A 25231-nucleotide genomic window follows, 5' to 3' on the forward strand; every position below is an offset into this window, starting at 1 on the left:
GACGCTGGGTCTTCTAACTCCTGCTCCCACGCAGATGGCACATGGACCCGTTTCCTTTGGCATGAGGATGGCTTGTGACTGCTGTGAAAACGCCTCATGCTCTGTACACTTTGAAAATTGTAGATGTCACTTCTTGATTCTGAGTTGGTAATTGGCTCCTAGTCACTTACTTTCCATGCCTTGGATTTTTGTGGGTTGTGGTTGTATATTGTTCTCATTTTCTTCCACTGGCCGGCCTTTCAGGGCTCGGTAGTATTGTCACTTTGAGAATACAGTATGTTTATATTATAGCAAAATATATAATAGTACATATAGAATTGTGTGTGTTATAATATCTCCTGATTTTATATCTACTATCATGAGCTGGAATCGATGTGAAACGCTAGGTTGGGGGTGATGTAGCCTTATTGTTTGATGGTTTACCAAGGCAGGGAGAATCATATCAATTTTTCATTAGGTGAATAAATGGTCAGGGTTGAGATGTCTGTCTAGCTGTCACCTCTCATAAAATCACCTCCTTATCCTTTGCACTTTAGACCCAGAGAAATAACATTCATAATGTCAGGGAAATGGGCTACCACCACCCCAGCTTCCTGTTTCACACCCACAGGCCCAGTAAAGGTGCCCAGCCAGCACCTTGGCTAAGGCTTCACACAGACCCACAGTGGCCTGTCCCTCAGCTGTCCTTGCAGGGAACCACCTGTAGTTGCTGGCCCTGTGGCAGTGCCATAGCCTCTGGGAAGGGGAGGATACCAGGAATTTCCAAGCCCCTGGCCCTTCTACCTGAGGTGGCCGGACAGCTCCTAACAGGTCTACCACTAGTGCCTCCATTTCACAGTATCTGAGGACTCCTAGGTGGGCCTGAAATGGACACAAGTGCACCCCTGCCCATACCAGTGTGGCTGTAGGCTTCCCAGGTTGGTTGACGAAGCTGGGTGGCTTTGGAGCTCATATTCTATAGCCTCTGAGTGGTGTGGTGAGTGAGGATTATCAGGGATTTTCCAAGCAGCAAGCATGAATTTGTAAAAAACCAAAATTCATAGGTAGAATAATCTTGCCAGATTGCCAGCTATGATGTTGGGGTGTCATATATTTTAAATTTCTTTACCACTGAGTGTGAGAGGCATGGAACTGTAGGATCCCACCTGGTCCCTTTCCGGATTAGGCGTGCGGTAGACATCTGCTGACCAGCACTTACAGGAGCTGAATTCTTATCTAATGCTGTTTGCAGAAGTCTTGTAGCCAAAGCCTTTGAAATCAAAGGGAATCATCAGGGAGAACAAAAGGTAATCCCCTGCCCTTAAGAGACAGAGTCTTTTGTTGTTCCATTAACTGTCTGCCTTAAATATGTGAGTGGTTTAAGTAACTGGAGTGCCTTTGTCTCCCTGACTGTCCTCATTAGGCAGATTGAGCATTCAGCATGCACATATATGTGCACACAGGCACACGTGCACACGGATGCACACACATGCCTGCCACAGTCTGGTTCCTTGGAGGGTACAGCCATGTCGCTATTTATCATTCATCACAATATGAGATCTCTGGTATGAAATGTTCTGTCTTCAAAAACAGATATTGCTTCTCTTTTAGAAAAATATCCTTGGCTGGATCCCTGGAACTTTAATTAAAATCCTGGGTGCTCTTTAAAAAAACCTTATTGCATTTCAGACAGCTTGGATGTAAAGCAGTGAGGCCAGGAACCAGAACATTTTGCCAGTGGGATGGAAGGGACCGGAGGACAGATCAAAGGGTTGCCTGGGCTAGCTGGTCTGATGGGGCTCAGGGGACAGCTCCTGGGGACAAACCTGCCTCTTAATGAGGGCCAACCCATTAGCCCCAAGTCTCTAGGTCTGAAGGTAATTATCGGAAACTCTCACAAATTTTAGTCCATTTGTGCCCTTGACATTGTCTGAGATGTTATAAATACAAAATGAAAAAGATTATCATTAATTAGTTAATTCATTTGTATTTTGTTATGGAGTAAATGTGTTCCTTCAAACTTCATATATTGAAACCCTAGCCCTCAATATGATGGTATTTGGAGGTGAGACCTTTGGGAAGTGATAAGGTTCAGATGAAGTCGTGAGGATGGAGTCCCCATGATGGGATTCGTGCCCTTGTAAGAAGAGGGAGAGACACCAGAGGTTCCTGTGGTATCCTATGAGGATGCAGTGAGAAGGTGGCTGTATACAAGCCAGGAGGAGGTCTCTCCTCGGGAACCAAATCTGCTGGCACCGTGATCTCAGATTTCCCAGCCTCCAGAACTGAGAAAAAAATATCTGTTTAAGCCACCCAGTCTACAGTATTTTGTTATGGCAGCCTGAGATAACTAAGACATGTGAGGTCTGACAATTAAGTTCGCGAACGTGTTGCAACAATGTTCTAACCTTTTTTCATATCAGAGGAGGGATTATTCATTATGAATTTGTACCAACTGGACAAACAGTTAACCAAGTTCACTATTTATAAGTGCTGAAAAGGCTGCATGAAAAAGACGAAAACGACCTGAACTTTTCACCAACAATTCATGGTTCTTGCATCACGACAATGTACCAGCTCACCCAATGACTTCTTTACCCGAAGATAAAGGAAATATTGAAAGGAAGACATTTGGATGACATTCAGGACATCAAGGGTAATACGACGACAGCTCTGATGGCCATTCCAGAAAAAGAGTTCCAAAATTGCTTTGAAGGGTGGACTAGGCACTGGTGTCGGTGCTTAGCTTCCCAAGGGGAGTCCTTCGAAGGTGACCATAATGATATTCAGCAAGGAGGTACGTAGCACTTTTTCTAGGATGAATTCGCGAACTTAATTGTCAGACTTTGTATATTATTCATGGCACTTAACATACGTGTCGCTCACTGAACTGTGAGCCACATAACAACAGGAGCCGTTTCTATTTTGTCCGTTGCTGTGTCCCTGGTACTTAGCTGGGAATGTGGGAGTGGTAGGTACTCCATAAACACTTAGAAATGGATGGAGGTACATGGCATACGGGGTATGAGGGATGTGAAAATGACTAAGACAGCTCTGTCCTCACAGGCTAACGGTGGTATTGAAGGCATTCAGATACTTTTGATTATTATAACATGAATTCCTGGAAGAAGAGACGGTGGTGGGCATAGGTGTTTGTAAGTAATTCTGCTGTGTCCATACCTTACTGAGACCCATTGTGGTCTCTCTGACAATGGCAAACCCCTTGAGGGAGGGTCTCGTCTTAAGTGTCCTTGTGTTCTCCGCAGCATGGGGTGGAGCGTCTAATTCACTAGGTATTTGTTGAATGAATGGATGAAGCAGATGGCAGTGGAGAGATAAGAAAAATCTCTTAGAAAAGAAGCACTGGGCCCTGGAATGTGAGGGGGCCTGGAGGCTGCCCAGTCAATACGTGTTTATTGAACACACTAAAAGATGAGCCCGCCATTTTCAGCAGGCTTGCCATCGACCCTCCATCAATAAACATAAACACTGTTCTGCCCTTGACCTCAAGATTTAAAATAATAAATAGCTTAATTGGTCATTATTAATTCTACCTTGGATTTATTATAGATTAATGTGGCCTTGAAAAGAATCACTCCCACACTCAGCCCAGGCATTTTATCCTGAGCCTCCCAAAGGGGTGTGTGTAGTAAAACAAATAAAACCGGCCTCCCATCTCCACCCTCACATCGATAGCACATTTGCTATTGAGTCCAGGCAAATGGCCATTTGCGAGGTTGCATGAGGAGTTAAGTCACACGGGCACAATGGAATATGACAGCATTCGTCATGGTAATATTGTCCTTCTCATTACATTTGAATATCTATTAGCAGTGTGCGAAGCTTCCAACCTCGCTTCCCATTCGAGAGCTTAGGAGTTCTTCAGTCAAGATGAAGTCCACATGTGCTCCCCAGAAATTATTAGCCGAATTGTAAGCCTAAACAGTATCACAGCTATTGTCAGTAAGAACTTAATTTGCCAAAGCTCTTTTCTTCCCATCCTTAATTATGTATATATTTATGGACTTGAGCCACCTGCCTGCTCAGTGTTCGTGTATAACCGTATCTCTTATGTGCCACTTAATGGCTCAGGGCTCTTCCTTTATACTCTCTTTGCTGCAAACTCTACATTTAAATATCTGTACTCGGTTCAGCTTCTGAGTATTAAAACATTTTTTTCTCCACTTCCTTGAAAAGCTGTGAACAAGCCTTTTAGCATTTTATCTGGACAAAACAGTAGTGGTTTTACACAAGAAACGAGAACTCTGTAAGTAAATCTATGTATTTGTATGACTAAAGTGCGTTATAAAAAGAAGCAGTAAATCCAGTTTTCTGCATAAAAGGAATTAGATTTGCCAGTTTACCTCTGCACTGGGATTAATAAAATGTGCAACAAATAGCTGATGGAATGATCCATTTGAAGTTTGTAAAGGCATCTTGGGAAGCTGGCTGGAGTAGCCTTTTTATTTTTTCAAAAAAGGATGCCTGTTAATTTTTTGATTCAGTCTTGTGCCTGAATGACTGTTTTAAAATGATCCGAGAGACTGTTACCTGCCCATTTCTGCATGGCTGAGCAAATACACCCGCAAATCCAAGTTTCTCTTCATTTCCATCACTATACGTCTCCAAATTACCGAGAATTCATTCCTGAGCTGGAGAGGTGCCAGAAGTTTCTCATCTAGCTGTCTGTGGGCTGCCTTTTTCTTTCCCCTCGTTGAGGCTTTCTGATGCCTAGAGTGAGCTCAACTCAAAGGTTTCCAGCCTCACACTCGCCTCACATTCCCCCACAGTCACACCGAGCTCTGCGATTCTGAGGAATACCGCATGCCAGCATCCGATTCACAGTCTCCTTTTACCTGCAGGTGTTCCAGAAACTTCAAAATGCGTCTGGTAATGTATTTGCTCCTCTAAACATGCCACTCTGGCATGCATTATATGTAGCTGCTTATTATTTTTTTTTAAAATCGGTGTTCTGAATAATATGCTTGCTAAAAAATGTCAAAGGGGGCTCGTAGAGCAGAGTAAGCTTAATTATTGGTCTAGGTGTGCGTGTGTGTGTGTCCTTGTTAATGTAGTCAGATTTGCATAAATATGTATTATTTATGTACACTTATGTCTGTGCAGGCAGATCACTAAAGGAATCTCATTGAAAGCACTACTTTTTATGTACATCCAGGTTTTCTAATCAGATCTGTAAGCATCTTACACAGCAGCAAGTAGAGGAAAATTGCATTTTTCATCCTCATGTACGCGTCACGTTTTAGGCACCTATTTGAAAAACCCTCCTTTCTTCCTTGAAAAGAAGGTGATTGTGTGTGTCTGTGTCTATGGGGATGGGGTGTTGGTTTTTGAAAATTCGGAGAGAAGAGTTATCTTGCTTCTGCACGAGAGAATTTCTATCCCATGTTACCTGCCTTCTTAAAACTCCGTGGTCACTGAGGGGAAGAGATGTGGTTGTGCTTCGGAGTAACCCCAGGGGGACGTTGAGCCGCAGTGTTCAGCAGGCATTTTAGGTATTCTAAGTACTAGTGTTTGAATAATAAGTAGATGGGATAGACTTGCTATCGCCGGGTCCTGCTCTGTTTCTTGCCTTGTGGAAATCACATCCACTCTGTACATTTAGGATGTGCATGTGTTTATTGAACTCTAGTAACACAGCATGAGAGTGTGGGCTCATAAATCATACTATTTATTTGCCAGTGTTGGGTGCTACATTCTAAAATTAAGAAATTACTTAGCAATTAATAATCCATTCGGTATCTCTTGTCTCATTGGGTGAGATTTACATCCTTAGGACTTGCTCTTCTAGTTAGAGACGAATGATTTAAGGTTCAGATTTAATTGCTATTTCAAATTCTTAAGCTAGAAAGGTGCTTGCAGTACTTTAAAAGACTTATTTTGAAATATGTGTATGTATATTTCTAACTGTGGTGGTGAGCTGATTATGACTGTAATGTGCTGTATGTTTAAGATAAACAACTTGTCTTGAGTATTGCTCATTTGTTTAATAGAAATCTACTTTCTTGTCTTTATGTAACAATTCTTTCACTTTGCATTACGTTCTCGCTTTTTGAGAGATCAATAATTACTAATTATTGTGAAGATTAGAAAATAATGTAGCAACTCAGAATTCACAAAGAAAAGTAGTTTGAACTAGCAGTTTTCTGAAAAATAAAATAGATTTTTACAACTGGGTTTTCTAAATGTACAGTAAGTATTGATATTTAAAAATGGAAACATCTTAAATGTAAACTTGTTAAGTGGAACAGATTACAATAGTATTAATGCCATCTTATTGTAGTTCCTCACTATATTTAAAATGAAGTAGTAAATAGGTTAATTATTTTATATTAGCTATTAATTATTTTTGAATCATAATATTGATTATAAAACAATTGGTTTTGATTTGCTTTGGATTGGAGGAGACTGTAAACTTTGGTAAAATAGTTTACTGAATTGCAACAATAAAAATGTATACTCTTGAAAATCAGTGTGAAAACTATTTTTACTTTTTAATGTTCGAGATCTAATGTTTTATCACTTAAAGAGCAGCATACTTATGGAGGATTATGTATATTTAGAAAAATTACATAACTTTTAATGTTTATTTTATCAACCATGTTCAATTCATAATTGCTCAAAGTAGTACAGTAAAAATGCATTTCAATATGTATGAATGATTCCTTGAGAGGACATATTATATTAGGAGCCATAAAAACCTGTGTAGACTATTAATGTTATACTCATGTATTGCTCTGTGCGTAACGGAGTTTTTCAAAGGTACTATTCATTCGCAGTATTTAAATACACCTAAGATTGTGACCTCTTCGATGTAGGAATCTTTGAATGTGAATATCTTGATGAGGGTTTCAAATTGAATACGTAGGATGGCTGAAGCTTTGTAGTACTGTTTTGGTATGTTTTGCAATATGCTTTAATACATATATACAAATATTAAGCTATGTAAAAACATTCATTCAACCGCATACAAAACACTTTCATCTTACTTTTGAAGTTGGTTATTTTGTTTGAAGTCAGTTTCATAGGTGTAAAAAGAGGTTTTATTTTTCTGAGCTTATATGGCGCTGTGTGGTAACAGGAAAACATTCAGTGTCACTTTGTGGGGAATATCTTATGTATGAAATAATGAGAGGAGAGAATGCCGTGTTTGCCATCTGTCTCTAATTATGATTTCCTACTGGCTTTTAGATGTATATATTATAAACCAGGCCTTTATTTTATAAAACAGAATTATATTAATTATAAAACTTATGCAATCATTTTAGACTGTACAACACTTCCCTCATACAATAGTTTCCCCATTCTGTAGCTGAGATGGTCTTATGAAACATTTCATTTTTCAAGGCTCACATGTAGATAGAGGATATAAAAAATATAATTTGCAGACTGACCAGGTATCCACAGCCAAAAACATTCATCCTTTAAGTAAGCATTTATTGAGAGTCACTTTGCTAAGCCATCTCCTAGCCTTAGGGAAAAGGGTAGGTGGGGGAGGGGAGGTCTTGGCTAAAGAAAAGGGAGATGCTGTTCCCGCTAGTTCATTACTAGCAATTGTTTATGGAGGCACAGACACCTTCAATGTGGTATGAGAATTAGATTATATTTTGTTCTACTTTGTTTCAAACTGGTACAGTTCTTAAGGTTTGCCAATAGAGAGGAATGATCACAGTTGGGGTGGATAGGGAAGGCTGGTCAAGAAATCTCTGGAGAAGGTAAGTTCTGAACCAAGTTTTGAAGGCAGTCATTAGCAGGAATGATGGAAAAAAGAGGAATAGGCACTTTAGGTGGGTGGAAAAGAAATATGGGAAGAAGCAAATCAGGGCAGGAGACGACAAGGTGATGACAGTGTGTGGAGAAGAGGAGCCATATTGGGAATAACAGGAAGTGAAATTGAAAACAAAATCACATGGTTGGGTTTGAAGTGTTTTTAATTAAGCCTCGTTAGCCTTATTACATCCTTTGGACAGTTCTCTGAGAAAGTGAACATGTCTTCTACGTTATTATACCCAGCAACTTCTGTAAATGGCATTTCAAAGTCTATACAATAATAATGAATATTTCTTGAGCATTTACTATGGATCAGGCACTGCGCTAAATAATTTAAATGCATTATCTCACATAGTCCTCACTTGCTGTTGAAAATCCTCATTTTGCAGATGAAGAAACTGGGGTACTGAGAAGTTGCATAGCTTGTGTAGGGTTATACAAGGTCAGCAGTGGTGGAGCTGGGATTTGAACCCAAACTCTGGAACCCAGCCTTCTAACCACTACATGACAAGACCACTTCAGCCTATCACTTCATCTGTAGCTCCCGGTCCAGATGGGTATGACCGCTGTGGACTAGATGTGTCATTTATGTCCTTTGGGAGCAGAAACTAAGACAGGATTACTGAACAAGTAGTTTATTGGACTGTAAAGCTAAAAGGAAGAGGAAGCAGAACTGGGTGGGGAGAAAGTTCAGACCACAGTGTGAATCTGAAAGTCTCATCCAAGTCAGTGGCCTCCAGAGGGAAGATGGCCTTACCTTGAAGGAGCCCCACGTTGAGCAGAAAGGGCTAGGCCTAGTACTCCTGACACGCTCAGTCACTCACTGGGGGTTCCCAGGAAGGACATGGTTATGACTCAAAAGTGAAAGCAGATCCTCTGTTCTGTACCTGGAGGCTATCAGCTAACTGCACTTTTTGCCGCTGAATAACAAGTTATTTTTTGAAGGGAGATCTGAGTGGTAGACCTCCTTGGTTGCCAAGGTGATATCTCTACAAAATATCCCATGGGAATTCAGGGTGGGGCGAGCAAGGCACCTAGGGTGCAGAATTTAAGGAGGCCCTCACTCTCAAGATGATGTAAATGCAGGGTGGCGTGGGTATGTGAGAGGAAGTGTCTCCTTAATTTTACAATTTGGAAAATATATAGGAGGTTCATGGGAAACATGCCTGGAAAAGTAAATCAGAATCCATCAAAGAAATGTAGGCATGGAGTTTGTTTTCCCTTGAAGGTTTTGGAGCAGAGAAGTGACATGATCAAATGGTCTTTTGAGAAGGTGAATCGTGGTCATGATGTGGAGGATGCAATAAAGGGAGAGCAGTCAGGGTCAGGGAGACCAGTTAGAAGGCGGTTTTGCTGTTATAGGCGAGAGGAGATGAGAGTTTGAACCAGGTGTGTAAAGAATGGGAAAGATATGAGAAAATATGAAGTAAAGGTGAACAGGATTTCAAGATTGATTAAAGAAAGAAGGTAAAGGGAAGAGAATACTCAAAGGGGACTTAACGTTTGAATTGTGTGATAGGGGCTGGTATATTGGAACAGGAAATGGACAGGAAGAGACTCTCACTAAGGGAAGATAGTAAGAGTTCAAGAACTGTCTGCCGATGGACTTCTCCTTTATTTTTCCAAATGAGTGACATACAGACCTTTCGTTTTTCTCTCATCTCAGGCACTACTCAATTCCTCAAATTTTGCCTGAGTTTTACTTCACTGACCCAATCCTTTGAACAAAAGGTTAAGGCACGGAAGACAAAAGTTATATTTATAGACAACAACAATGCTGACAAAATTTAGGTTCCCTTTCTTCAGATTCAACAGTAAAAATATATTTTTTTAATTTTTATTTTTGTATCCCTGCAGTTTTTAAAAGCCACTTTGAGGTATTATTATTATTATTATTATTATTACACTTTATTTCTCAAGATGATGTCTTTGCTTCATACAGACCTGATCCTGGCCGCCAGAGCCTAGCAGGATCTGCTCTTTGTTTATGGGACAGATTGAAGAGTCAACACTGCTTTCCTGAGATGCAGATGTCTTCTCATAGAGAAAACCTTAAACAGCTGTTTCCCACTGCCCAGCTAATAAAGTGACAAGTTATTGATCTAACATAAACAGAAAAAAGATTAAATTTCTTTGCAAATAAAGATTCACATAGTTTAGGATTGTGATGTGTAACTGAAAACCCAATTTTCAGTGAAAGGGAAATCGTGGCAAAGACTTAATGCTAAATAAGCTTTAGGTACAGACATGAATAGTAAGTTTTTTATGGATTTGCAATGCAATGTGAGAAGCTCAAAGCAAATATTTAATTGCCCTTAAAACTGAACAGCATAATGGCAAAATTTGCATATTCTTCCAGGCTGACATGTTTTATTGTAGTTCAGGAAAACACTTGTAGTAATATTACATTAGCTTCCTGCTATACAAAAAAGTAAACTTTTAAGAGACGATCAAATTAACCTCCAAAGCCTACCAAGCAATCATACACAGACTTGTGCCTAACAAGCTGTGGCAACCAAAAGATAAGCTCTGGGTACATGTGGTTTTATGACAGTGATAACAGATCTGATGCCCCATTCATAACTAGGGCTGCTGACACAGAAATACAGGATTTGCACACTCTGACCTCCAGAGTGTGAAGCTATTATAAGAAGATGAGTGGCAATCTTCTTCCCAGCCACAGACTTAGATATGGGACAGCATGTTTTCCTTATTGCATTAAAACAAAAAGCAGTAAGACACTGCGACATGAAAGCAAAGGGGTCTGTCCATGTGGACTTTTGTGATTCTGTGCTTCACTCTTAACCTTCAGGGCAGTGATCTGTACTGGACAGTATTTAATCTTCATGACAGACTAATGAGTAATGAGGAAAGTGTTATTGGTTATTACTCATTTTACAGATGGGAAACTCTGGCTAGAGAGGTTCAGTAACTTGTTCAAGGTCACACAGCAGGTAAGTAGCAGACCTGAACTCTCATACACCATGCTGGGCATGGTGGGTGTGAGCAGAGCAGTGATGGGTGGGCTTTCCTCCCCAGAAACTTCTCTGAAGCGCTCCTTCCTCTTGCTGCTCTTACATCCCTGGGTCCTTTCTATCTACAGTAAAGAAATTCAGTTGTAAACTCAGGAACCAGCACCACAGCTGTTTTGGGTTTTTGTTGTTGTTGTTGTTGTTGTTTTGATGGACTGATAATGAGTTGCTTACTGACATTATAAATATGTCGCTACTGTATTCTAGTGATGTATGTCCCTGAGTGGGGGACATACGTCATTTGTGCCTTTTGTACCCAACTATGTCACTCGTTTGTACTCAACTATGTCACTTTTCTTAAAAAGGGCTCTGTTACGATTTGGAATTTAGAGACCTTAATTCTGTCTTCAGTTGTGGTCCACACTGAACAATTTGAGCTCAGACTGTATGAGAGAGAGCAGATTGCCCACATGCATGTGACTACAAATACGTGAGCATTCTAACTGCACAGAACTGTGGTAAAGGAAGAATTAGGGGTGATACGGCCCCTGGAAAAACTCTCTTTATTGACAGGGATAACTCCCATTTAGCTTCCTTACACATGAAGAAATGGCGTAGTAGAATAAATACAGGCTTCAGCATCAGACATTCTTGGGTACAAAGCCTCCTTCTGTCACTTTGGCAAGCCACTTGAATATCTCTAAGGAATAGGGATGATGCTTTGTATTGCTGTGAGGCTAAAGATGGTGCATGTATCATTCCTGGCATAGAATAAGAGTTTAATAAATGTGTTTAGCACAATAATAGGAGCACAGAGGCAGATGCATAAGTGACTAAAAGTACCTGATTCTGGATTCAAGCTTCCTAGGTTCAAATCTGAGCTCTATCATTTATCAGCTGAATGACCTTGGGAAATGTACTTAGCTTTTCTGTGCCTTAGCTTTTTTGTCTGTAAAATGGAAATGATAAAAGCATCTTCCTCATAGGATTGGTAGAAGGAATAACTACGTGACTTAATATAAGTAAAACACTTCGAACAGTACCTGACACACAGTAAGCACACCATGCGTGTTAAGCCCATTTATGAGATTCAGTTGACTTCAACCTTATTCTTTTCAGAGTAAGGAGCCTGGCAATGCACAGGACACCTAAAGGCAGCATTTCCAGGCCTTCGTAGCTAAGACCTGAAAATACTTATTTTAATTCAGGGTCCACTGAATCATTGGTATTATGTACCTCAGTCTAATAGTTTCTTATACAGTCGGGGTCTCGCACACCAGTTGTGGGGGAAGAGTAAATCAGTACAGCCACATTTAGATGGCAGCTTGCAACATCTGTCAACATTTTAAATGCACATCTTTTTTGACTTATCAATTTTACTTCTAAGACTTTTCCTAAAGATATACCCACGTCATTGAGCAAACAAATGTGGTAGAATTGGTTGCAGCATTGTTCGTGATATTAAAAATCTATAATCAACTAAATATACATCTAGAGAAAAATGCATAAATAACTTACGATATATCCATGCAATGGAATACTGCAGAAGAGGTTTACAAACTGAGAATTACACAAATGGCTATGAAAAACTGTACAAGCCCACTTTTGGAGAAGACAACCATTTTTCAGAGCAATCACTATAGTATGAATGACATTGTTTGTGTTAAAGAAATAAACAGATATATACTTACATCTATTTACTTGTTTAATAATAGAAAAATTCTCAAAACACTTACAAGAAATCATCGATAGTGTTTACCAACAGGAAGTGGAAATGTGCATTGAGTGGGTACTTTTACCGTTCACTGTACGTGTGCCATTTGAATTGTTTAACATGGGCATGCATTACTTTTACAATTTAAAAAAATGGTAAAAATCACTTTCTTTTCCCTATCCCTAGACATTAGTTTTTGAAATAATTAGTCCTTTATGCAAGGATAATCCTAACCCTTGGTATAATATTTTTAAATTAGTGAGCCAAGTATCATCCTAGGTTTTAACTTAGGATGTGTATGAGCTCACTGCCAAACTCCAGAGAACAGAAACCAAATGACTTAGGACATTTCTTAACATCAAGTCACAGGAGAGTCTTAAGTCCTGTGGCAAAAATTTCTGTTGTTCAAAAGTTCATGCACTTAGAGACGAGACATTAAATCAAAGAGCATTAGATGGGAGAAGGGAACATTGAGTAAATGACTTTTCCTCAGGACTTAATAAATTGAATGCTAAACATGGGGAAACATTCCACATGGGATTTTTTCACATTAAGGTTTCTCTGTATTTTAAAAGTTCCTCTCAGTCTTTTGCAAAATGCTATATAAGAGTTACATTGCTTTTGGGTTTTGAGGGTAAAAGTAATTTGTATGCAGGGTTAATCAAGATTCCTTGCCCTTTGGACTTTTAAAAGTGCTTACACATACATTGTCTCCTTTGGTACTCATAAATGAGGTATTTAGGACAAGTATTATAAAGCTCATTTTCTACATAAGCACCTGAGGTTTGCAGAGGTTAAGTGATAAGTTTAAGCCAGTCAGTGCGTAGCTGAAACACAAGGACCCTTGGTTATGTCTTGGCTGACCTTGCCACCAGCAGCCAAGGGCGTAGCTGTGTAGCAGAATCATTCCTATGGTCGTGATGTTGGTTTATTATTTTCTTGGAATCACTTTTATTCTGGTTTAGAAAGACCCAGGAATGACCAATTGAACTTTCTTCCCAATGTGAATTTTAAACACACTCATTTAAATGGTTAAGGGACAGCTAATAAACTCAGATAGATCTGGGTTCCCATTTCAACTCTACCCATTACTGGCTGTGTAATTAATCGTGGGCAAATTGTTTCATCTTTAAAATGGGGGTAATGGTAGTGTTAATCTTCCAAGGCTGCTGTTAAGAGTTTAAATAAAATAATGTATGAAAAGTGCTGGACAGAGTGCGTGGAGTATAGCAAAGAGTTCATACACACCCGCTTACAATAAAAATTAATAATATTAAAAATAAGTCAGAGTTCAGGTCAGTGCGGTCGGTGTGGCTCAAACAGCCACCAGAGCTTTTGTTTACTTGGAAGTGACAGCAGGAGCTGCTTCCCAGCGTGGGCACCAATCAGTTTCTTTCCTTTTGAAGGAAACTTCCTTGGAACCACAAAGAACTAAGAGCAGGGAGCAAAGTTGCCTAAAACTTCACTGAGCCTCAGTGCAGAGGCTCGAGCATCTTTGACTAAAGAACCCACCCCCAGGTTGAAACCAGTTTTCCAGTTTATGGTCAACAGTAAGATGAGGAAGGGAAAACGGGCCCAGTCACCCAGGGCTTTAACGCAAGGATAGTCATCCCCCTAACAGAGCAGTCCTAAGATCTTCTTGCTATGGGACTTTGTCTTTAGTCTCTTAAATTTCAACGTCTTAAATCAGATTTTGGGGGAAATCTGCAAAGCCAGAGCTCATAATTCACATAATTAATGATGGAGTGATTTATTTACTATTTAGCTTAAAAGTACTTTGCTGCTTCTTTTTTTGAGTTTTTAAAACTTGCTTTTCTTTGCTACATGATTAATTTATGCTTACTGCAGAAAATACAGAAATCAAAACAGAAGAAATAAAAGTCCTTAGAAGGAAGCATTGTTCATATTTATTTTGGTGCATAGTTATTCAGACTTTTATAAAGAAATATATTTATTTTTATGAAAACTGCCAAGCACTGTACGTACAGTTTATAACCTTTCAAATACTAACAATATATCACACACATCTTCCCATATCAATAAATGTTTTTCTATAACACCATTTTCAGTGGTTTCATATTATTATTTGGGGTAAACTTAAGATTTTTATTAAAATGTAGCTGACATGCATTATTATACTAGTTTCAGGTGTACACCATAGTTATTCAACACTACCCACCTGGCACTATACGTAGTAATTACCGTATTATTGATTATATTCCCCATGCTAAAGAAGTGATCACCGTGATAAGTCCAGCAGCCGTCTGACACTGTACCTGCTATCACAGTATTGTTGACTGTATTTCCTAGGCTGTGTATTACATCCCCAAGACCTGGAACTTTGAACCTCTTATTCTTCTTTATTGTTTCTCCCCTTTAAATCTTTCAATTAGAGTTGACATTCAATATTATTTTATATTAGTTTCAGGTGTATAGCATAGTGGTTAGACATTTATATAATTTACAAAGTAATATCCCTGACTAATACTCTATGCATAGGGTCCTAGTATACGTAGTTGTTACATAGTATACTAGCACTATACATAGTTATCACCATGTTATTGGTTATATTCCCTATACTTTACATCCCCATGACTATTTTGTAACTACCAACTTGTATTTCTTAATCCCTTCACCTTTTTCACCCTGCCCCCAACCCCCCTCCCATCTATCACCCTAAGAAATCTAGTACCCATCTGACAGCATTCATAGTTATTACAGTATTATTGATTATATTCCTTATGCTGTATGGTAAATTCTCATGAATACTGCATAACAATCAATTTGTACTTCTTAATCCCTTCCCCTTTTCACCTACCCCCAACCCCCTCCCATCTGGCAACCATGAAAATGTTTTCTATATCTAGGAGTTTGTTTCTATTTTGTTTGTTTATTCTTGTTCTTTAGATTCCACTTACAAGTGAAATCGTACGGCATTTGTCTTTTGTCGTCTGACTTACTACACTCAGGTGCATCCATGTTGTCACAGATGGCAAGATTTGATTCATTTTTTACAGCCAAGTAATATTCCACTGTATATATGTACCACCTCTTCTTTATCCATTCATCCATTCCGGGGCACCCAGGTTGCCTTCATATCTTGGCCATTGTAAATAATGCTACAATGAACACATGGATGAGCACATCCCCTCAAAGTAACATTTTGGGTTCTTTGTATCAATACCCAGAAGTGGGATTCCACTAGGTCCTTCTTTGTCTCTTAGTATAGCCTTCGTTTTAAAGTCCATTTTGTCTGGTATAAGTATTGCTACCTCGGATTCCATGTTCATGAAATATCTTTTCCATCCATTTACTTTCAGACCATGCGTGTTTTTCAATCTGAAGTGCATTTCTTATAGGCAGCATATGTAAGGGTCTTGTTTTCTTATCCATTAAGTCCCCCTATTTTTTTTATTGGAGCATTTAATCCATTTACATTGAAAGTAATTATTGATAGGTATGTAGTTATTTAAATTTTATTATTGATATTTTTATTTTTATTTTTTTCGTCTTGAAGTCCCTCTAAAATTCCTTGTAAAACTGGTTTAGTGATGATGAACTCCTTTAGCTTTTTCTTGTCTGGGAAGCTCTTTATCTGTCTTTCAATTCTAAGTGATACATTTGCTGGGTAGAGTAATCTTGGTTGTAGGTCCTTGCTTTTCATCACATTGAATATTCTGTGCCAATCCCTTCTCTCCTGCAAAGTCTCCTGTTGAGAAATCAACTGACAGTCTATTGGGAGCCCCCATGTAGGTAACTAACTAACTGCTTTTCTCTTGCTGCTTTTAAGATTCTTTCTTTGTTTTTAATCTTTGTCATTTGAATTATGATGTGTCTTGGTGTTGGTCTCTTTGAGTTCATCTTGTTTGGGACTCTCTGTGCTTCCTGGGCTTGTATGAGGTCTGCCAATTAAGTTCACAAACTTGTTGCAATGATGTTGCTAAACTTTTTTGATATCAGAGGGATTATTCATTATGAATTTGACCAACTGGACAAACAGTCACCAAGTTTACTATTTGGAAGTGCTGAAAAGGCTGCATGAAAAAGTTAAACAAAAGCGACCTGAACTTTTCGCCAACAATTCATGGCTGTTGCATCACGACAATGCACCAGCTCAGACGGCACTGTGTGTGAGGGAGTTTTTAGCCAGTAAACAAATAATTGTATTGGAACATCCTCCCTACTCACCTGATCTGGCCCCCAGTGCCTTCTCTCTTTACCTGAAGATAAAGGAAATAGTGAAAGGAAGACATTTTGATGGCATTCAGTACATCAGGGGTAATAAGATGAGAGCTCTGATGGCTATTCCAGAAATAGTGTTCACATTGCTTTGAAGGGTGGACTAGGCTCTTGTCAGTGCTTAGCTTCCCGAGGGTAGTACTTTGAAGGTGACTGTAGTAATATTCAGCAATGAAGTATATAGCACTTTTTCTAGGATGAGTTTGCAAACTTAAATGTCCAACCTCATAGATCTATTTCCTTCACCAGGTTAGGGAAGTTTTCTGTCATTGTTTCTTCAAATAGGTTTTCAATTCCTTGCTCTCTCTCTTCTCCTTGTACCCCTATAATGTGAATGTTGGTGCACTTGATGTTGTACCAGAGGCCCCTTCAACTGTCTTCATTTTTTTGGATTCTTTTTTCTTTTTGCTGTTCTGATTGGGTGTTTTATGCTACCTTATCTTCTAAATCACTGATTCAATCCTTTGCTTCATCTAATGTACTGTTGATTCCCTCTAATGTATTCTTCATTTCAGTGATTGTGTTCTTTATTCTGACTAGTTCTTTTTTTTATGTTTTCTATCTCTATTTGTATGCTTCGTTTCTCTTTGTTGAAGTCTCCCTGAGATCATTGATCATTCTTATAGCCAGTATTTGGAACTCTGCATCTGTTTTGGAACTTGTCTCTATTCTGTTTAGTTCATTTTCTGGAGCTTTGTTTTGTTCTTTTTTTTGAGACATGTTTATTTGTCTCTCCATTTTGCCTACTCCCCCTGTTTGTTTCTATGTATTAGGTAGAGCTGCTGTGTGTCCTGGTCTTAGTAGAGTGGTCTTATGTGGTAGGTGTGCTGTGGGGCTCAGTGGCACAGTCTTCTTAGTCACCTGAGCTGTGCACTCCAGGTGTGTGCCCCTCTCTTGTAGTTGAGCCTTGGTTGTTATTTGCATGTCAATGGGAAGATTGACCTTCAGGATCATTGGTTATGAGGACTGGCCACGACTACAGTGAAGGAATTGTGGCACAGGGAATGACCCTACAGAGCAGGATCTGCCTCAGCAGGGCTCTGGGGCCTGCCCAGGCTGCCCTGTGGGTTTGTTGTCCTTGGAGGTGGCTGGGTGATGCTCCATCTCCTTTCAAAGCTGGCCACTGGGCAGGAGTCTCAGGGCCACCTGGGAGGGGACCCGCTGCAGGTCAAGATCAGTCTCAGCCTGTGACCTGTGGAGTGGCCCCGCAGGAGCCTCAAAGCAATTTGTAGATGGCCACCACCCGTGCCTGGCTTGGAGCCTTGAAAAGCTAAGCACCAAACCAAGGCCAGCTTGGGGTAGACATTTCATAATTTTACCAATCTTCTAATGTTGAATGCTTAGGTTTTTGTTTTTTTTCTCTGTAAGAAAAATTCTTGAAAAATCATTGTAGAAATCCTTAATTCATTCTTTAAAATAAATTCTTAGAAGTGGAATTTCTAGGTCAAACTGTAAATACATTTTTTAGGCTTTTGGTGTCAAAGTGTCTTCCAGTTAAATTTTACCAATTTTATTTGTACTATTGGTACAGGAGTATAGGGTACAACTAGATCAATGACTATTTGAGTAAACATGACTTCTATTCATTTATTATGAAAGGTGAATTCCTTTAGAAAAGCCCTTATGTCAAAAATAAAGAGTACTTCTTCTTAATGTCAAGTTCTATTTTTTGTTTTTATACTCCAAGCACCATATATCCATTAGATGGTGTGTTAATTGTATTTGGGAGGTTGGTAATGATATCAGTATCATATGAGTAACTTTTGATGGAATGTAACAGAAAATGAGGGAAAGTTGCTATAAGCACACTTCCACTGGAGCCCATTAATTCCACCCACATACCCTTTTTAAGATGTGAGAATAAAACAATCAAGGGAGTATAAACCTTTCCACTGTGGTTATCATCACATCAATTTTCTGTAGGGCTGAACATAACCCTGCCCGATCCCTTCTGCATCATGCTAGGCTTCTCAGCAGAAAGGTTAAGATTGGAACCTTTTCAGTAGAGATTACTCGTGATGACACTAGCTCTGTTGTCAGAGTAATTCCTGCTGGAAAGAAGGTGTCTGAATTAATGGTCTAATAAACTGAGTTAGTGTTTCATCTTGGCAAAGGATTAATTAGGGGAAGAGAAATTAACATTTATTTGGATTTTTATTTGGCAAGCCATTTGTTATTACATTATTGAATTTAATACTCTCTATAAACCTGTGAGGTAGGTATTACTGTGGGCATTTTACAATAAAGGAAGTGAAGTTCATTCAGATAAAGTGTCTTCCCTATGGTCACACAGTTGGTGAGCTGCAAAGGTGGGATTTGTACCGAGATTCCCTGTTTCTGGAGCCTGTGCTCTTTATACTGTTTCGTCTCACCAGTTATTCAACAAGCCTGACTGTTTCTGTTCTAGATACTCATTGTAAGCATGAATACACTTTTAGTCAACTGAACTGTAGGTTTTCTCTTCAAAATCGGTGTATTAGGCAGACGTAGAGACTTGATGCACTTATCAATGCTATGCCAGTCAGGATACATTTGTAAGCCAGAAACAGAAAATCCACTATCTTGCTTAACAAGCTATCCTGAGACAGAGGGGTTCTGGGTTTTTTCAGAGGCTCAGTGATTTCATTATGGACCCAGGTTCTTTCTGTCTTGTTACTCTGCTATATTCAGTGCTGGCTTTTACGGTTGTGGGGTGACTTTAGGAGCTCTGAGACATCTTCATAAAACAATATCCAGAGACAGGACAATAGAATGGCTCTTTCTCCCACTTTATTATTTTTTTTTTTTTAGAGCAAGACAAACTGCCCAGTAGATTCTTTCTTATGCCTCACAGCCCAGAACTATGTCATAGATCTTTTCCTAACCCAAACACTGGCATGGAGAATGGCTTAGGCCAATCAAGATTCACTCCCAGGACTGGGGAGGGTGAACCCTGAAACTAGAGCCAGTATCTGTGGGAGGAAGAAGCAACCTGAAATGCTACCAACACTGCTTTTGAGAGTTTGAGATTTCTTTTCGTAAGCAATTGAATATATACTCTGAGGTTCTTCAGTGAGAGAAAAGTGTACTGTTGCTTTTCTAGAAAGTTTTACTTTTGTGTAACCAACATCTACAAATGTATGTCATTTTTTTCCGTGTGCTCCACCAAATCCTTCCTATAGCCGTCACTTTTCTCCAATAGGATTCTGTATTTTTTTTTTTTTACCAGAGTGTTCAATTATTTTAACTCTTCTGCACTAGTCCTTTTTGATGCAACTTCTTTTAAGAATGAGGGGAAAGTAAGATTTTTAATGGAAAGTGAAGAGACTCCAATAGTACCTGCCTACTAGGGCTGGCACAATTTTTTGCTTTTAAAAAAGAGTGCTGCCTTATTGGAGAACATTAAGTAGAAGAAACCTGTATTTTCTATCATGAATAAATACTGATCATCTTTTTTTTCAGTAAGTCATTTAGCCCTCATGCTTGTGTTAGTACAACAAAACAAAAATTGAAATAGACATCTATCAATTGCCAAAATAATTAGATCGATAAAATAATTTGTTGATTCAATGGGGGGAATCAGTTAATAATTTTTAAATTGAATTGGCTTATTAATTGAATTGAAACAGTTCAGTTCAACAATTGTTTATCAAGAACGTACAATTACTAACACAGAATAAATAATATATGCAGCTGGTTAGCTCAGTTGGTTAGAACGCGATGCTCGTAACACCAGGTTTGCCAGTTCAATCCCCGCATGGGCCAGTGTGAGCTGCGCCCTCCACAACTAGATTGAAACAACTGCTTGACTTGGACCTGATGGATCCTGGAAAAACACACTTAAACAAAAGTTAAAATATATATATATATATATATATATATATATGCCATAGAAAGTCTTACAACCTGGTAGATGAGTAAATAATCAATATATGAAAAACATCTGTGATAAACTATTACGTGAGATGCATCAAAGGTACATAATAATTATAACAAGAAAAATAATGCATTGAGTACTTATTATGGTCTAGAGTATGCTTTTATTATGCTCTACATGTAGGAACTCATTTAATTCTCACAACAATCTTATAAGATTTTTTTTTGATTAGCCCTATTTTACAGATAAAAAAACAGAGGTAATAGAGAGAGAGAGAGTCTCATGGGGATGCAATTAACTAACTCTTCCTGGGGACGTGGGGGAAGCACATGTTTGGGGGAAAAGATTTAGAGAAAAGGTGACTTTCCAACTAGGGTTGAGGGAAGAAACCCAGAATAGAAGGCTTAGCAGTGGGGGAAAAATGGCACCTGCAAAAGCATCTCTGAAAGACCTTTGCGTGTCTGGTGTGGCTGAAGCACTGTGAGGTAGAGAACAAGTGGAGGTGAAGACAAAGAACGCTGGCTGGGCTGTCGGGGCCGTGTGTGTCAAGCTAAGGAGCCAGGGCTCTATCACTGGTCAAAACTATTTAAGGTGTTTGGGGAGGATAGTGACATCTTCACCATAAGAAGATGATTCTGGGACAGAATGGACAAAAACAGATTGAGGTAAGAGAGGCTGGAGAGAAAGGAAATATAGAAGATTATTGCAATGATCCAGGACAGAGACAGTGAGCCCTGGACTCGGGGAGTAGGGGAGGAGAGAACAGGAAGGAGGGACACTCCTAGGGCTTGGTAACTTCTCGGTGAATAGTGATGCCATCGATCAAAAGAAAAAAATAGGATTATTTCTAAGCAAAAACGTGAACCTCGACCAGAAGCCATACCTTATATAAGATTTACCTCATAGTAGATCAAAGAATTGAATGTAAAATGTAAAACTAAAAATGTTAGGAAAACAACATAGGAGAAAATCTTTGAGACCCCAGGCTAGGTGAACACCTGTAAACTTGACACCAGAAACGTGATCCTTAAAAGAAAAAAATGAACAAGTTGGAACTAATTAACATCAAACAATCTTTTTTTAATGAAAGAAAAAACATCTTTTTTATCAAGGCAATGAAAAGACAAGCTACTGCCTGGGAGAAAATATTAGTAGACCACCTATCTGACAAAGGATTTGTGTCTAGAATAAATAAAAGACTCTTAAAATCCAAAATTTAACAACAAATAAATCAAACAATGCAATTGGAAAATGGGCAAAATAAATAAACAGCCATTTTATTGAAGAGGATATAAAGATGGTAAATAAGCACATGAAAAGATATTCAGCATCATTAGCCATTAGTGAAATGTACATTAAAATGACAATGAGAGGGGTGGCTGGTTAGCTCAATTGGTTAGAGCATGGTGCTGATGGTGCCAGGGTTGGCGGTTCAGTCCCTGCATGGGCCACTTGAGCTGTGCCCTCCTAAAAAAAAAAAATGAAAAATGGACAATGAGATATCAGTATAGCTATCAGAATAGTTAAAATAAAAGGCTGTGAAAACAGCAAATGTTGATGAAGATACTGAGAAACTGGATCACTCATACATTTCTGGTGAGAATGTAAAATGGTACAACCATTCTAGGGTAAAATATGGCAACTTCTCACAAAACTAAAAATGTGCTTACCGTACACCCCAGCAATTGCATAGTTGGGCATTTATCCCTAAAAATGAAAACTGTGTTCACATACACAAACAGAAAACTGTACACAAATGTTCATAGCAGCTTTATTAATAATAGCTAAAAACTAGAAACAATCCAATGTACTTCAATGTGTCACCACCAAACTGGTTTACCATGACATGGAATACTCTTCAGTAGTCAAAAGAAAAGAACTATTGATATACACAACAACTTGGGTGATCTCTAAAAAATTATACTGAGTGAAAAAAGCTAGCATCAAAAGGTCACATACTGCATGACTCTACTTATTTAACATTCTTGAAACGATGAAATTATAGAGATGGAGAACCGATTAGTGATGGCCAGGAGTTAGGGAGAAGGAAAGAAAAGGGAGGTGTGGCTCCAAAAAGGTAACATGAGTGATCTTTATGATTGAACTGTACTATATTTTGACTGTGATGGCAATTACTCAGACCTACACATGCAATAAAATTACATAGAACTAAACATACACACATATACACAGTGTACATAAAGCTGGTGAAATATACTTAAGGAAGGTGGTTTGTACTAATGTCAGTTTCCTGGTTGTGATATACTATACCGTGTTTCCCCGAAAATAAGACCTAACCGGAAAATAAGCCCCAGCATGATTTTTCAGGAGGACATCCCCTGAACATAAGCCCTAATGAATCTTTTGGAGCACAACTTAATATAAGACCCAGTCTTATTTTCAGGGAAACACGGTAGTTATGCAAAATGTTACCGTTGAAAGAAACTAGGTAAAGGGTATACCAGCTCTCTATTATCTCTTACAACTACATGTGGATCTACAGTTATCTAAAAATAAAAAGTAAAAGAGAATTGTGAAGGAGAAAAGTGGGTGTGCTAGGAAAGATTTGGAAATACTGAGTTTGGGAAGCTGAAGAAACCTGGTAAGATGTTCATAGGACAATGTCAGGGGTGAGGGGAGTTAATAAGCAGGAGGGTTGTTTGCATGAAAGTGGTTAGGGAAGTCTTTCGTGAGATTGCCCCGGAACTGAAAATAAAGCCATAATAATGCCATTCATGAGTTAACCAAAAGCTAAGTGCCAGACTTTGTGTAACTCCTCTAGACCTGTTGCTTATGCAGTCTTCACAAAAACCCTATGATGTAGCTATTGTTACTATATTCATTATACAGATGAGGAAGCTAAGTCCTAGAAGGGTTAAGTAACTACCAGGGTCGTACAGCTGGTAACCAGGGGAACTAGTCTGTGTGACTCCAGAGATTGCCCTGCCTCTGGCAATAGGGAAGAGCCCAGGGTAAAAACACAAGGAGCATGATCATTGCAAGTCTTGACAGGAAAAGAGAAGCTCATGAACGTGACAGAAATGGTAACTCCATTTTGCCCGAGTTTCTGTATTTTGAGCTTTAATGAGATTTTATTCTAGTCTTGTTCCTTAGCTTTCAGATGCATCCTAGTCAAGTCTTACCAGGGGAGAAATACATAGACCGTGTGCACAAAGTTGGTGAATGGGTGGGTTGGTTCTTAGAAGCATGTGGTCACAGAACTGGTGTATGGGGCTAGTAACAGGTGTTCTCATGGAGTCAGTGGACCAGGAACCAAGTGAGGGAAGTAAGGCCAGAGATCAGGAAACTTGGCCCAGGCTAAAAATTGGGAAGTACACTGTGGATGTATCATAATGGAGGAACTGGGAGGAGGGGAATGGAGGGAAACGAGGGTCAGCTGTGAGGAACACAAGGTGTGAGTGGGTGAAAAGAGATGATTCTGGAGCTGATCCAGGGCAGCAGGGAGCCTGCAGTGACCTTCCTTTCCCTGAGGCCTGGGACAGCCAGGGCCCCTCCCTTGAAGACAGAGCTAGGTCCTACATAGCCCATTTGTCTGCCTTAGTCTCAGACTTCCCACCTTTTGTTTTCATTAAATTGGCCAACTGGAAGGAATTTATCAAATTGATTAGTTGTCTGGGTTCATATGGGCATAAATTAAACAGCTCGCCAGCTTTTAGGAAAAAGGAATAAATGTACTTTTTAGTTTCTTGAGTGCTCTTATTTCCTCAGTTGATTTGTACCACAATTCCTACAAATGTAGCTTAAAAGTTAAACTAATTTCCTGAAATATAGTGAAAAACACCAATAGAGGAACTTCCAAAATTAGGTTAATAATTAATGTTGACACACAACAACCCTAATTTGAATTTTTCTTAGCGTATTTCTGAGTACTTCAGCACTCTTCATCTTTATAGTTCATCAATTCATCAGTTCTTGCTCCAACTAACTGATTAAAAAGAATGTTGCTGGGATAAATGGATGACTACAGGTGTACAGTAGGGAAAATACAAAATGAGTGTAGCATCAGAAATCAAGGCAGTTCTCTTCCTGATTTCAAACTGTATTGCAAAGCTGTAGTAATCAAAACAGTATGGTACTGGTATAAAAACAGATACATCAATCAAACATAACAGAGGCCCAGAAATAAGCCCAGGCATATAAAAGAATAGTTTTTCACACACACACAAAAAGAACTATGTGAGGTGATGGATGTGTTAATTAACTTGATTGTGGGAATCCTTTCACAATGTGTGTGTGTGTATACATATATATAAAATCACATTTTACACTTTAAATATATTATAGTTTTGTCAGTTATATCTCAGTAATGCTGGAAAAAAGAAATCAAGGCAGTTTTCAAAACCTAAATATGTCTCACACACATACACACAGACACAGACACAGACACAGACACACACACACACACACGACAGCTTGACGGTCAGGTTTGCTTTGGAAAAATTTGGGGAAATGTAAACATCAAAATAATAATACTCAAGTATTATAACTCATTAAATAAAATTTTCAAAAGTCCATGTGTTCATAATGATATTAAAAAGAGAGAGAAAGGAGGAAAGAGGAGTGAGGAAAACTATTCCTTGTAGAAGAATGCCAGCTAATGAAGAAGAAATGGAATTGGACAATCACTATTTTGAAATTTCTAATAAATTACGTAAAGATTAT

At 38.9% G+C, this 25231-nt stretch overlaps 1 protein-coding gene across 2 annotated transcripts in view; it reads left to right on the forward strand.

Annotated features, from left to right (window-relative positions):
- The first annotated feature begins 4503 nt into the window (after positions 1-4503).
- The window catches only part of SCHIP1 (schwannomin interacting protein 1), a 669685-nt gene continuing 648957 nt past the window's right edge, over positions 4504-25231 (forward strand). The window contains exon 1 of one of the 2 annotated variants that reach the window (XM_019731976.2): positions 4504-4869. In XM_019731976.2, the coding sequence (XP_019587535.2) occupies positions 4804-4869 (66 nt within the window). In that variant the 5' untranslated portion in view covers positions 4504-4803. Of the gene's footprint in view, positions 4870-5428; positions 5493-25231 lie in introns of those variants that run through there. The other variant, XM_074327035.1, reaches the window with a different exon arrangement.

The sequence above is a fragment of the Rhinolophus sinicus genome, linkage group LG01, assembly GCF_036562045.2.
Source record: "Rhinolophus sinicus isolate RSC01 linkage group LG01, ASM3656204v1, whole genome shotgun sequence".
Classification (NCBI taxonomy): Eukaryota; Metazoa; Chordata; class Mammalia; order Chiroptera; family Rhinolophidae; genus Rhinolophus; species Rhinolophus sinicus.